The sequence below is a fragment of the Microcaecilia unicolor genome, unplaced genomic scaffold, assembly GCF_901765095.1.
Source record: "Microcaecilia unicolor unplaced genomic scaffold, aMicUni1.1, whole genome shotgun sequence".
Lineage (NCBI taxonomy): Eukaryota > Metazoa > Chordata > Amphibia > Gymnophiona > Siphonopidae > Microcaecilia > Microcaecilia unicolor.
The window spans coordinates 208886-222637 of NW_021963059.1; the positions used below are offsets into that span (position 1 = coordinate 208886).

The 13752-nt window shown below is 47.1% G+C and overlaps 1 protein-coding gene across 1 annotated transcript in view; it reads right to left on the minus strand.

The window, feature by feature from the left end:
- Positions 1-3526, minus strand: part of LOC115458860 (hydrocephalus-inducing protein-like) — a 174920-nt gene extending 171394 nt beyond the window's left edge. Inside the window, exons 1-2 of the mRNA XM_030188698.1 lie at positions 3448-3526; positions 2614-2732 (exon numbers count right to left, since the gene is read on the minus strand). Of these exons, the coding sequence (XP_030044558.1) occupies positions 2614-2732; positions 3448-3526 (198 nt within the window). The remainder of the gene's footprint in view (positions 1-2613; positions 2733-3447) is intronic.
- Positions 3527-13752: the final 10226 nt, after the last annotated feature.

A 13752-nucleotide genomic window follows, 5' to 3' on the forward strand; every position in this document is an offset into this window, starting at 1 on the left:
CGGCGGCTAAGAAAGCAAATAGAATGTTAGGTATTATTAGGAAAGGAATGGAAAACAAAAGTGAGGATGTTATAATGCTTTTGTATCAGTCCATGGTGCGACTGCACCTCAAATATTGGGTTCAATTCTGGTCACCGCATCTCAACAAACAGAGTGGAATTAGAAAAGGCACAGAGAAGGGCGATTAAAATGATAAATGGAATGGGACGACTTCCCTTATGAGGAAAGGCTAAAGCGGGTAGGGCTCTTCAGCTTGGAGAAAAGAAGGCTGAGGGGAGATATGATAGAGGTCTTTAAAATAATGAGTGGAGAGTCCCACCCCTGTAATGTGTATGTGACGCGTTAAGAACTGCTCGGACGAGGCAAGATGGCGATTTGAGAGGAAGCAGACTCTGAACTCCCGAAACCCGACAGCGTTACCTGAGTAAGCGGCACTCTTCCCCTTGAAGATTCATGGGGAAAAGGAAGGGGAAAACAGGGATTCAGTCCTCCTCCTGCCCTGGAAGCCCGGCGCTCCGGCAACAAACGTTGGAGAAGTACGGAGTCCAGATGAATAGAACACCAGCACCCGCGACGATGGGGTCCGTAGCTGGCCTATCGGACCACAGCATTGAGGCGGCGTCACTTAGTCCGCCTCCCTTCACAGCTCCACCGCGACCCGGAAGTGTTTGCTCTCTATCGGAGGGGCAGCAAACGCAAACCGAAGAGTTTAGTGCATTAGCAACCAGAGGAGGCCCCGTGGAAGCGTCAACACCAGAGAATACATCGGCTACAGATTTGGGTGCGAGGAGCCCTGCACTCACTCCTGTCCTGGTGGCACCTCCGGGGATAAGCGGTGAGAGAATAAAACCAGCTGTGATAACGCTCGAGCGGTTGTGGGATGCTATACAGGGGATGAACACCAGCCTAACTAAGGTAACAATGTCCATAAAAGAAGAAATTGTTAGTTTAAAGCAAACCCAAGAGCAGCTGTGTGGGAAGATACAAGAAAATCAAGTAAAAACTGACGCCTTGGGAGGAGAGTTAAAGAAAATTCAAGATCTGACAGGAACTTTGGTAAAAGATAGAGATATTCTAGCTAAAAAGCTAGAGTATCTGGATAATCGGGGGAGGAGAAATAATTTGAGATTCCTTAATTTCCCTAAGTCTCCGTTAATTCCTGCTAAAGATATGCTTAAAAAATATTTTGGAGAAATCCTAGGAATCCCAGTGGAGGGTTTTCCTCCCATCACTGGAGCTTGCTATATATCTGGAATTCGGTCTCAACCCCTGGGTTCCCAATCTCATCTGGATATGAATTTGACCAAGTTCCTTGAGAGTTCACTAGAGGTGGTTACCGAACGTACAACTCTCTTGGTGACATTTGCTCTTGAGTTTGATAGAAATAATGTCTTCAAATTGTTTTTTCGACACATGAATGCACTTTTCTTTGGAGCCAAGATCCAGATTTTTCCTGATCTTAATAAAGAGACACAAAAGCGGAGACGAGAATTCTTGGTGCTTAAACCACGAATCCTCGCAATACCTGGGACTTTTGTTCTTAAATATCCATGCAGATGTTTAGTCTCTATTGATGGTGTTAATTATATGTTCCTTGACCCCAAGAAAATGCAAATATATATTGAATCAAAAGAACATGGTAAGACTGATGTTCAACCTGAGATCCCACTTTAAAAATGCTGTTATATCGGCTAGCAAGTAACTGGAGGTTCTTTCCTCTTATTAGAGTAAATTAAACTCAATAATTGTTTTCTTTTTTTTTTGATTTTCCTAGTTTCTTGCCTCATAATGTGGTGTTGATTGTGGTCGAAATAAGAACAAATATATTCATTATGTTATAGTGTGCTTTATATATTCTCTGTATCTAATACATTTTTGTAATGGATGTAATATTGTAAAATCATAAATAAAAAAAATAAATAAATAAATAAAATAAAATAAAATAATGAGTGGAGTGGAACGGGTAGACGTGAATCATTTGTTTACTCTTTCCATAAATACTAGGACTAGGGGCCATGCGATAAAGCTACAAAGTAGTAAATTTAAAATGAATCGGAGAAACTTTTTCTTCAGTCAACGTGCAATTAAACTCTGGAATTCGTTGCCAATGTGGTAAAGGCAGTTAGCTTAGCAGGGTTTTAAAAAGGTCTGCACGACTTCCTAAAGGAAAAGTCCATAGACCACTATTAAATTGACTTGGGGAAAATCCACTGCTTATTTCTGGGATTAACAGCATAAAATGTATTGAACTTTTTCAGGATCTTTTATGTCATTCATGTTATTTATGTAATACCAATTGTATCTTTAAATCTGGAATGGCGAATGCCATTACAGAACATTGTAAGCCACATTGAGCCTGCAAATAGGTGGGAAAATGTGGGATTAAAATGCAACAAACAAACAAACAAACAAATAAATAAATAAAATCTTGTCAGGTATTTGTGACCTGGATTGGCCACTGTTGGAAACAGGATGCTGAGCCAGGACATCTCAATTCCCCTCTCAATGACCTATCTAAAATGGGCCTTTTAATTACTATAAAGTTCAGGGTTTAGGGGTAAATGGACAACAAACCACAAATTAGTGCACTGGAAAATAGAAATATGCACTTACTTCATAACCATGAACAGATCCCACAAAGACTTTCCCAATGTCTAGCTGGTCAAAGTTGAACAAAAGTCTTGGCCCAATCCCTTCCCCTTTGATGCGCAGCGGTAGACGTGCTTCACGTCCTGTCAAGAGATAAGAGATAATAGTTTTGATTCCTCAATAAGTTCTTTCAGTAGTGTAGAAAGAAACATATTTGGAGGCTTTTGCTATGTCATTTGGAATTAGTAACCTTCAATTACTGTGCTGTCTTGACACCTGACTTTGTGCAACTCTGGGAATTAATTACCAATATTATTAAAACATTTATGTCTTGCCTATCATAACATTTTAAAGTAAGTTACAATGTAACATACATAACAGCACTGAGGAAACAAAAATTAAGAATCTTCTTCTAACAATAATGCAACTTTTAAAATCTCTCCAACTGATTCTATCCCATGGGAATAACATAGCTTCAGTATCCAGGGTGATAGTACAGGAGCAATTGCATGGAAGAACTCAGCTGTGAATCAATCATTTCCAGGACCTATACCCTAATTAGAACTAAAATAGCAGCCATGATCTTGAAAAGCTTGACTGGATACCTCAACCACTGCGCTGCAGCCTCATCAATTGACAGATGAGGCAGCAGCTCAACAAATTGATGGATTTCCTCCATGAAGAGTGATAGCCTGACTGCTACAACTGACAGTAAACTCTACAAATGCTTTCTAGAAGTCCTTCATCATACTAATTTTATGGGGACTGTTCTGAATTCTATTTTCCCTCTGGCCAATATAATGAAGATACATACCTGTAGCAGGTATTCTCCGAGGACAGCAGGCTGATTATTCTCACCATTAGGCCGTTGTTCGCGACGGCCCAGGAGACCGGAAAAAACTTGAGAGCAAATGAAGAAGTCTCTCAAACGCTCCATCGCGCGGGCTGAGTGCACCGTGCATGCGCGAATGGCTTCCCGCCCTCGACTGGAGCGTGAGTCCCTTGGTTTAATAAAAAAGCAAACCAGAAACAAGAACAACTCCAAGGGGAGGAGGGCGGGTATGTGAGAATAATCAGCCTGCTGTCCTCGGAGAATACCTTCTATAGGTATGCATCTTCATTTTCTTCAAGGACAAGCAGGCGGATTATTCTCACCATTGGGGTATCCCTAGCCCCCAGGCTCACTCAAAACAATGAACATTGGTCAATTGGGCCTCGCAACGGCGAGGACATGACAGAGATTGACCTGAAAAGAAATACAACTAAGTGAGAGTGCAGCCTGGAACAGAACAGAAATGGGCCTAGGAGGGTGGAGTTGGATTCTAAACTCTGAACAAATTCTGCAGCACCCACTGCCCGACTGTCGCGTCGGGTATCCTGCTGAAAGCAGTAGTGAGATGTGAATGTGTGGACTGATGACCACGTTGCAGCCTTGCAAATCTCCTCAATGGAGGCTGACTAAGTGAGCCAATGACGCAGCCATGGCTCTAACATTGTAAGTCGTGACATGGCCCTCCACAGTCAGCCCAGCTTGGGCGTAAGTGAAGGAAATGCAATCTGCTAGCCAGTTGGAGATTGTGTGTTTTCCGATGGCAACTCCCCTCCTGTTGGGATCAAAAGAAACAAATAACTGGGCGGACTGTCTGAAGGGCTTTGTCCGCTCCACGTAAAAGGCCAGTGCTCTCTTGCAGTCCAAGGTGTGCAAACTGCTTTCACAAGGGCGGTTATGAGGACGGGGAAAGAATGTTGGCAAGACAACTGACTGGTTCAGATCGAACTCCGACACCACCTTTGACAAGAACTTAGGGTGAGTGCGAAGGACTACTCTGTTATGATGAAACTTGATATAAGGTGCATGCACTACCAGGGCTTGGAGCTCACTGACTCTATGAGCTGAAGTAACAGCCACCAAGAAAATGACCTTCCAGGTCAAGTACTTCAGATGGCAGGAATTCAGTGGCTCAAAAGGGGTTTTCATCAGCTGGGTGAGAACGATGTTGAGATCCCATGACACTGGTGGAGGTTTGACTGGGGGCTTTGACAAAGCAAACCTCTCATGAAACGAACTACTAAAGCCTGTCCAGAGATAGGCTGACCCTCTACATGTTGATGATAAGCATTAATTGCACTAAGGTGAACCCTTACGGAGTTGGTCTTGAGACTAGACTCTGATAAGTGTAGAAGGTATTCAAGCAGGGTGCGTGTAGGACAAGAAAAAGGATCTAGGGCCTTGCTGTCACACCAGACAGCAAACCTCCTCCATTTGAACGAATAACACTTTTTCGTGGAAGCTTTCCTGGAAGCAAGCAAGACTCGGGAGACACCCTCCAAAAGACCTAAGGAGGCAACTTCTGTTCTAAGCTCTCAACATCCAGGCTGTGAGAGTCAGAGACTGGAGGTTGGGATGCAGAAGTGACCACTCATTCTGGGTGATGAGGGTTGGAAAACACTCCAATATCCACGGTTTTTCAGAGGACAACTCCAGAAGAAGAGGGAACCAGATCTGACGAGGCCAAAAGGGCGCAATCAGAATCTTGGTTCCACAGTCTTGCTTGAGTTTCAGTAAAGCCTTCCCTACTAGAGGTATGGGAGGATTTGCATACAGAAGGCCTGTCCCCCAATGAAGGAGAAAGGCATCTGATGCTAGTCTGTCGTGAGCCTGAAGTCTGGAACAGAATTGAGGGACTTTGTGATTGAACTGAGTGGCAAAAAGATCCACCGAGGGGGTGCCCCACGCTCGGAAGATCTTGCGGACAATGTCCATGCTCAGTGACCATTCGTGAGGTTGCATGATCCTGCTCAACCTGTCGGCCAGACTGTTGTTTACGCCTGCCAGATACATGGTCTGGAAAAACATGCAGTGGTGGTGCGCCCAAAGCCACATCCGAACGGCTTCCTGACACAGAAGGCAAGATCCGGTGCCCCCCTGTTTGTTGGAGTAATACATAGCAACTTGATTGTCTGTCTGAATTAAAATGATTTGATTGGACAGCCGATCTCTGAAAGCCTTGAGAGCATTCCAGATCGCTCGTAATTCCAGGAGGTTGATCTGAAGATCCTTTTCCTGAAAGGACCAAGCTCCTTGAGTGTGAAGTCCATCTACATGAGCTCCCCACCCCAGGAGGAATGCATCCGTCGTCAGCACTTTCTGCGGCTGAGGAATTTGGAATGGACGTCCCAAGGTCAGATTGGATCGAATGGTCCACCACTGAAGGGAACTGCAAAATTCAGTGGAGAGATGGATCACATCCTCTAGGTCCCCTGTGGCCTGGCACCACTGGGAAGCTAGGGTCCATTGAGCTGATCTCATATGTAGGCATGCCATGGGAGTCACATGAACTGTGGAAGCCATGTGCCCTAAAAGTCTCAACATCTGCAGAGCTGTGATCTGTTGAGACGCTCGAACCAAGGACACTAGGGCCAGGAGATTGTCTGCCCTTGCCTGGAGGAGATAAGCTTGAGATGTCCGACTGTCCAACAGAGCTCCAATGAACTCTAATTTCTGAACCGGGACAAGGTGGAACTTGGGATAATTGATTACAAACCCCAGTAGTTCTAGCAGTCGAATAGTCATCACGCCTGCCTCCGAGGTGCTCTTCACCAGCCAATCATCGAGATAAGGGAAGAAATGCGCTCCCAGTCTGCGTAGCAATGCTGAGACAACTGCCAGGCACTTAGTGAAGACCCTGGGTGCAGATGCAAGGCCAAAGGGCAGTACACAGTACTGAAAGTGCCGAGTTCCCAACCGAAATCGAAGATACTTCCTGTGAGCTGGGAGTATCGAGATGTGAGTATAGGCATCCTTTAAGTCCAGAGAGCATAGCCAATCGTTTTCCTGAATCATGGGAAGAAGGGAGCCCAGGGAAACCATCCTGAACTTTTCTTGGACTAGGAATTTCTTCAGGGCCCTTAGGTCTAGGATGGGACGCATCCCCCCTGTTTTCTTTTGCACAAGGAAGTACCTGGAATAGAATCCCAGCCCTTCTTCCCCTGATGGAATGGGTTCAACCGCATTGGCCTTTAGAAGGGCGGAGAGTTCCTCTGCAAGTACCTACTTGTGCTGGGAGCTGAAGGATTGAGCTCCCAGTGGACAATTTGGAGGTTTGGATTCCAGATTGAGAGTGTATCCTAACCGGACTATTTGAAGATCCCACCTGTCGAAGATTATAAGAGGCCATCTTTGGTGAAAAAATATCGACCTCCCTCCGACCGGCAAGTCTTCCGGCACGGGCACTTTTTCTGAGGCTATGCTGCACTGGAGCCAGTCAAAAGCCCGTCCCTTGCTTTTCCTTGAGAGCCACAGGGGCCTTAGGCGCACGCTGTTGATGGGAACGAGCATGCTGGGACTGAGCCTGGATAGGCTGCCGAGAAGCAGGAATGTACCTACGCCTATTGTAGGAATAGGCGTAGGTACACTCGCTCCAAAAAACCTCCTAGATGAGGAGGCGGTAGCAGAAGAAGCCCGGCGGGAGAGAGAATCCATAGCATCATGGTGCTTCTTGATCTGATCGACCATGTCCTCTACTTTTTCTCCAAAAAGATTATCCCCCCAGCAAGGAACATCCACCATTCGCTACTGGGTCTTATGATCCAGGTCAGAGACACGCAGCCATGAAAGTCTGTGCATCACTATACCTTGAGCAGCTACTTGGGATGCCACATCAAAAGTGTCGTAAGTACCCCTGGATAGGAATTTGCAATACACCTTCTGCTGCCTGACCACCTCGTTAAAAGATTCGGCGAGCTCCGGAGGAAGTGCTTCGACCAACCTGGACAGTTGCCTCACCGAGTTCCGCAAGTGGATGCTCATGTAGAGCTGGTAAGTTTGGATCTTGGCGGCAAGCATAACAGCCTGATATGTTTTCCTCCCAAAAGAATCCAAGGTCCTAGACTCTCTGCCTGGGGGCGCCGAGGCATAGTCTTTAGTACTCTTGACTCTTCTGAGAGCAGAGTCCACCACCATGTGGGCCTTCACCATTAATGGTTCTCCATGGACTCTGTACTGGGATGCTGCTTTTTTAGGGACCACTGGATTAGATAGAGAGAACGACCAGTTTTGCATAAGAACTTCCCTGAGTGTACTATGCAAGGGGGCCGTTGCAACCTCTGTGGGCGGAGAAGGATAGTCCAAGACCTCGAGCATCTCGGCCCTGGGCTCATCCACAACCTCCATAGGAAAGGGAATATCTTTACACATTTCCCGAACAAAGGAGGACAAAGAAAGACTCTCAGGGGGACATCCTTCTTTCAATAGGCGGAGTAGGATCAGGGGGGACCCCATATTACTCTTCTTCCAAAAAGTATCTGGGATCTTTCTCTTCCTCCCACGAGCACTCATCATCGGTGTCGGACAGAAGCTCTCTAAGAGCAGCCTGAACCCGAGCCTGTCTCGACGTCAAGGAACGACGGCCTCGAGGGGGATATCGAGAAGTCGACCCCTGCCTGGACTGCGGCAAAGTTTCCTCCGCCGAAGTCGAGGGAGAATTGGCCCGGGTGGCGGCCGATGCCGCAAGCGGCACCGAGGACGGGGACCTCACCACAGGCAAAGGCCCAGATGCCACTTCCATAGTAAATGCAGAAGATGGAAGCACCCCTGGCACCGAAGCAGACTGGCGCAGCAATCCTTCCAGAAGCTCTGGAAGAAGGGCCCTGATGCGCTCGTCGAGAGCCTCCATCGGAAAGAGCTGTGGGCCCAGTGTAGGAGCCAGTGGCAGAATCTGAGGGGGCTCAAGAGCCGGTACCAAGCTGCCAGAAGACCGATGCATCGGCACCTCCTGTATAGAGGGTGAGCGGTCCTCTCGGTGCCGACGCTTCTCGGGGTGCCGAATCCCTCGGCTCCCCAGAGCTCTCGGTACCGTGTATGGAAGGAGAACGATGACGGTGCTTCTTAGCCTTCACTCGACGCCCATCATCGAGACTCCTCGGTACCGAAGAGGACGTCGAATCCTCATGCCTCCTCAGGGCGGGGGGCCTGCATAGCAGTAGGCCTCGAGACAGGTGGAGACCCACTTGATGCCTTGCTGCTCCCAGCGCGATGTGGTCATTCGGCAGCCATTACCTGTGCTCTCGAAGTCGATGCTTCCTTCGACGTCGACGCCGCCGACCTCAGTACCGATGTCGATGCCGATGTCGAAGGACCAGACCGATCAGCAAACAGTCTTTCACGCTGAGCCTCCCGAGACACTTGGGTCAGCTTTTTCATAAGAAAGCACAGCTTATAAGCAGCTGGCAAATGTTTGGGCCCAAGGCACTGGAGACACCACGCGTGGGTGTCCGTACCCGAGATGGTCCGGTTGCAGCGAGTACAACGCTTGAAGCCGCTGGGAGTCCTCGATGACATGGACGGAAAAATAGCGGCTGCGAAATTAAAGGACTCGATCGTGCCAAATAAAAAGGCACAAAAAGGGGAAAAAAAGACCCGGCCAAGCAGCCTAAAAGGCGGCCGCGACAAAAAAGAAAGGAAAACAAGTGAAGAAAACTAACAAAATAAGGGAAATAACTCTTTTTTTTCCGAGAACAACTACCACTAGTAAGGAAAACAAAAAAAGGGGGGGGCGGTGAAACGCAAAAATTAGTCTCCTGAGCCGAAAAATGAGTGCCATTATGAAATAACGTGTCACTCAAGACGCGATCAAAAAGAAACTAAGGGACTCACGCTCGTGTCGCGGGCAGGAAGCCGTTCGTTCATGCGCGGTGCGCTCAGCCCATGCGATGGAGCATTTGAGAGACTTCTTCGTTTGCTCTCAAGATTTTGCCAATCTCCTGGGCCGTCGCGGATGACGACCCAATGGTGAGAATAAACAGACTGCTTGTCCTCTGAGAATTAGAGCTATTTAACCGGCCAGGAATGGCTCCTGGCTGGCTAAACAGCACTTAACTGGCTAAGCACTAATATTCAGCGAGAGATAGCCGGTTAACTCTGCTGAATATTACCGCTTAGTGCTAGTAGCTAATGGGCAATATCATGCAATATACCGGGCTAGCTGCGAATATTCAGCGCATTGCCAGCTAAGTTTAGTGCCTAATAGGACCGCTTAAATAGCAGTTCTATCTTTGGCCACTATAAATTTAACCAGCCAGTGCTGAATAATGACATAGCTGGTTAAGTTTAAACTGGCCAAAAAAAACCCAGATATTTCATTCCGGTCACCAGAAACTGTCCAGCATTGAAGATCCGCCTCAGCACCGATCACGGGACTTAGCCTCCTACAGGCTGAATATTGGCCAGCCTATGACTAATTTATAAATAGTTTACAGTTTACCCAATTAATTGGAACCTAAATAATATTTCACGTTATAATAAAAGACATCCTACTGAGCCTGCTGGCTTAATAGAGTACTGTAAGAAATTTTGAATTTATGCAGCTGAGTAATCATCTTCTTGTCATTAGTTCACTTAAGATGACATCCAAGAGTATGTATCTGAGCCTTCAAGAGCCTAAGCAGTTGCAACATTTGTTTGTTCTTACCAGCTGAAAACTGATGCTGCTCCTCAGGTATACCTACACGACATCCCAACTCACACTAAAGTGCTGTATTCCTGTTATCATTAAGTTGAAAAAAATTCTTTAGTAGAACTATATACTAGCTGAATGAGATCTGGATCAGCCGAAAATACTAGGTTAAGAGGCGCACTTTCAATATGACGTCCAAATTGTGAAATAAACATTTATCGAAAAAATGTCTAAAAACTGAAAAGTAAATGTTTTCTGATATTGGAAAATTCCTTTAAAAACGTTTTGAAAGAAAACATCCTGGACATTCTCTAGACCTGCATACATACATGAGAAAATTAGGTTCTTACCTTGATAATTTTCTTTCCTTTAGGGCCGGATGCACTAAACTTATCGAGCCATTAACGAGCGAGTAGTAAACTGCGGCATGCACAAAAGGCTTCTCCGAGCCATTTTCGGATCATGGTAGCAGCTAACGAAAACAGATGCAAACGAGCAAAAGTACTATAGAAATGTGGACTTGTCGCGATGCACTACCGATACTGACGAATGCACAAAAGGAATCCGCCTCCTTTTCCGATATATATGGAACATGTGGTCAGAGGCTGCCGGTAAAGTCCAGAGCTGTCATAAGCATGTCATAACACGTCTATGTAGTGCGTGCATAACCTTTGATGTGCTATATATGCGTGGTACACGCGTGTGCACATTTGTCGGAGAAGTCAAGGCTGCAGGAGGGAGAAAGCCCAACTTCTCTGACATGGACGTGCTGTGGCTGGCCCAGCTGTTCACGATTAATGAGATGCGCCTTTTCCCCCGTCCAGGGAAAAGGAGAAATATTGAAAGGATGGACCAGGGCTGGAAAATATTGCAACGCCTATTTAATAAGCGTTCTTCATACCCCAGATCCCTAAGTATTGGCAGTATATAAGGACATTCGTATGTGTGTGTAAAACAGGTATTTGACAAATTACCATTAGTGCAATAGGCCGTGTTCATCCTCATTTTTCCTTTACCCTGCAAATATGAACATTCGTTATGTGCATGTACCAAAAAAGGTATTTTCGAGAAGGTGGGGTGGAGCTAATGACGATTGGAATTGGGGTTGCGCTCTCATCTTCATTTTTCCTTTGCCAGCTAATATGACCGTCCGTTATGGGCGTGTAACAAAAAAGGTGTTTTCTAGAAGGTGGGGTGGAGCTAGTGAGCATGACAGTACATCATAGCCCTTCTTCTTGTTTTACAGGTTGAGGAGCTGAAAAAAAAAGGGCAAGGTCCTTAAGGAAGGACAACAAAGAATGGCTCCAGGAGGTCAAGGCTAACCTTGACAACAGCCCAGGTATTTGTTGGTTTCACATGTGTCTAACTGCAACATGAGATTTGATAATGCCCTTGGGGTACTGATATTTCTTTGTCTCTTCAGAAATGTCATCTTCCGAGGCTGATGATGGCAATAGTGATGATGATGGGGACGAGGGGTCCCTGGCTAGTCCTGCTCCTCCCCGCCCTTCCTATCCAACCCCTGGTCCCCATCCCTTGCGTTATGCCCTTGTCCATCCCGGCCCCTCTTCTGGTCCCCTACCCAAGAGATCCCGACAAACCCCAGTCATGCGGCTCCCTGCCCCAAAACATGGCCCCTTTCTCCTTGTCTCTCCTCCTCCCCGAACAGACTTGAGCCCCCCCCCCCAGTCGCACAGTCCCATCAGCCCTCCTCTCCCCTCTGCCTCCCCCCCCCCATCCGCACAGTCCCACCACCCCTCCAACCCCTGCTACCCCCTCCCACGCTGTCTCTCAGAGTTCCCTCCCCCTTTCCCAATACCTTGTCGGGGCCTCCACCTCCGCCTCGCCAGAGGAAGTCACTCCCCTCCTAGAGCGATTCCAGATGGAGGTTCTTTTTGTACATGGTGAGTTTCAAAAGGATTGCATACGACGGTGTGTGCGTGTTAAAGCTGTCCGTGACTGGCAGGTGCCGTACTGGACCTCATAGGGAAGGACATCCAAGAAATCCCCTCTTCCTCCCCTCCCCCTGCAGCACTTGACCGCGCTGTCTCTCCCATGCCCCCTGCTCCCATCCTTGCCAGATCCACCTCCCCTATCCCTCCCACTCCTACCCTTAACCGATGTACCTCTCCCATTCCCTCTGCTCCCACCCACACCCGATCCACCTCCCCTATCCCTCCCACCCTTGTGGACCGTGCCTCATCTCCCATCTCTCTTGCCCGTACCAACCTTTCCCCTGAGAAGCTCCAGGAGATGGCCCAGACCCTGCACCTGGGAGGAGAGGCACTGGAGAACCTTTCACAGATGCTCCAGTATCTGTCCTCCCAACTACAGTGTCCTTGAGGCCATCTCTTCCCCCTTTCCCCCTATACAACCCCTCTCCCCCCTATAGAAATGATAGTAGTAGTATCCAACCCCATGCAATATATCCTCCCCCCCCCCACCACATGTATATAGTTCCCCACCCCCAATATATTTTTGTATATTTTCGGTTTATATTTTTAAAAATTTATAAAGTTCTGTTTTATCACTATTCTGTGTGCACTTGTGGTGTGTTTTGGAAACTGGTTGTGTGGAGGGTGGGATAGAAATAATAGCAACTGTAGTACAGGGGTGAAAGAGGTGGTATATCAAGGGATCCTTCTACTAAGCTGCAGTGAAGTGACACACTTACAGTGTGGCCATTTCTGGAGGGAGCACTTACCGCCACCAAGGAGAAGAGGAGGAAGAAGAAGAGAGGAGATCTGAGGCTGCAGCTGCCCTGCAAACAAAGAGATGTATATCATTCTACATCTACAAACTTTTTCAGGGGTAAAGACTATTGTGTGTGTTCTTGTGGTGTAATTTTTGGAAGAGGTTGTGTGGGAGGTGGGTTATTAGACAGCCATTGGACAGAAAAAATATAAACTGTAGTATTACATCATAAACTAAGGAAATGTTGATGAAACCGGGGGAAGGGGGGGCAAGCCAACATGTGATCAGATATACAGCATGAAGCAACGTGAATTTCCAGACGCGATAGGCGGGAGGAAGAACACTAACAAACCAATCGGCTTCTAATTTCAAGATCCAGGTGTCCAAGCATTGGCTGTATATGTGCACATATATATGACGTGCATATTGTGCGTCACTAATAAGCGATACACAAATCTGCGTGCTAGCATCACGTTTGTCTTAAACGTGACTCGCTACAACAAGGAAATGGATGGCAGATTTTTCCTGGCACAGTTGGACTTTTTTGCTGGCACGCAACATGCTGACAGGCGAAACGCTGGCAGGCCGGGAAGTTCATGAAGACCCTGCCCACGTTCGCCCTCGCCTCCACCCCCACCCAAGTGTGTTTCGTCCACGGGTGGCTTTGGAACACATGTTAGACAGGAAAATAGTAGATGACTACCGCTTATCAAGAATGGCTATACATGAGCTGTACCAGGAAATATGAGATGATATTGACCCAACCACTACAAGATCTCATGCAGTACCTGGGCTGGTGAAGCTGCTGATTGTTTTGCTGTTCTTTGCCACAGGGACATTCCAGCATGTATTAGAGGGTAACAGCGGCGTGGACCAGTCTATTGTTTCAAGACATCTAACACAGGTACTAAACCCCCTCCCCGTCTCTGCCCTCCTCCACCTTTGTTACACCCCCTTCTCATAACTTTACTGTTTAAAAAGTGCATGAACAAATACACAAGAAATCCCCACTCTT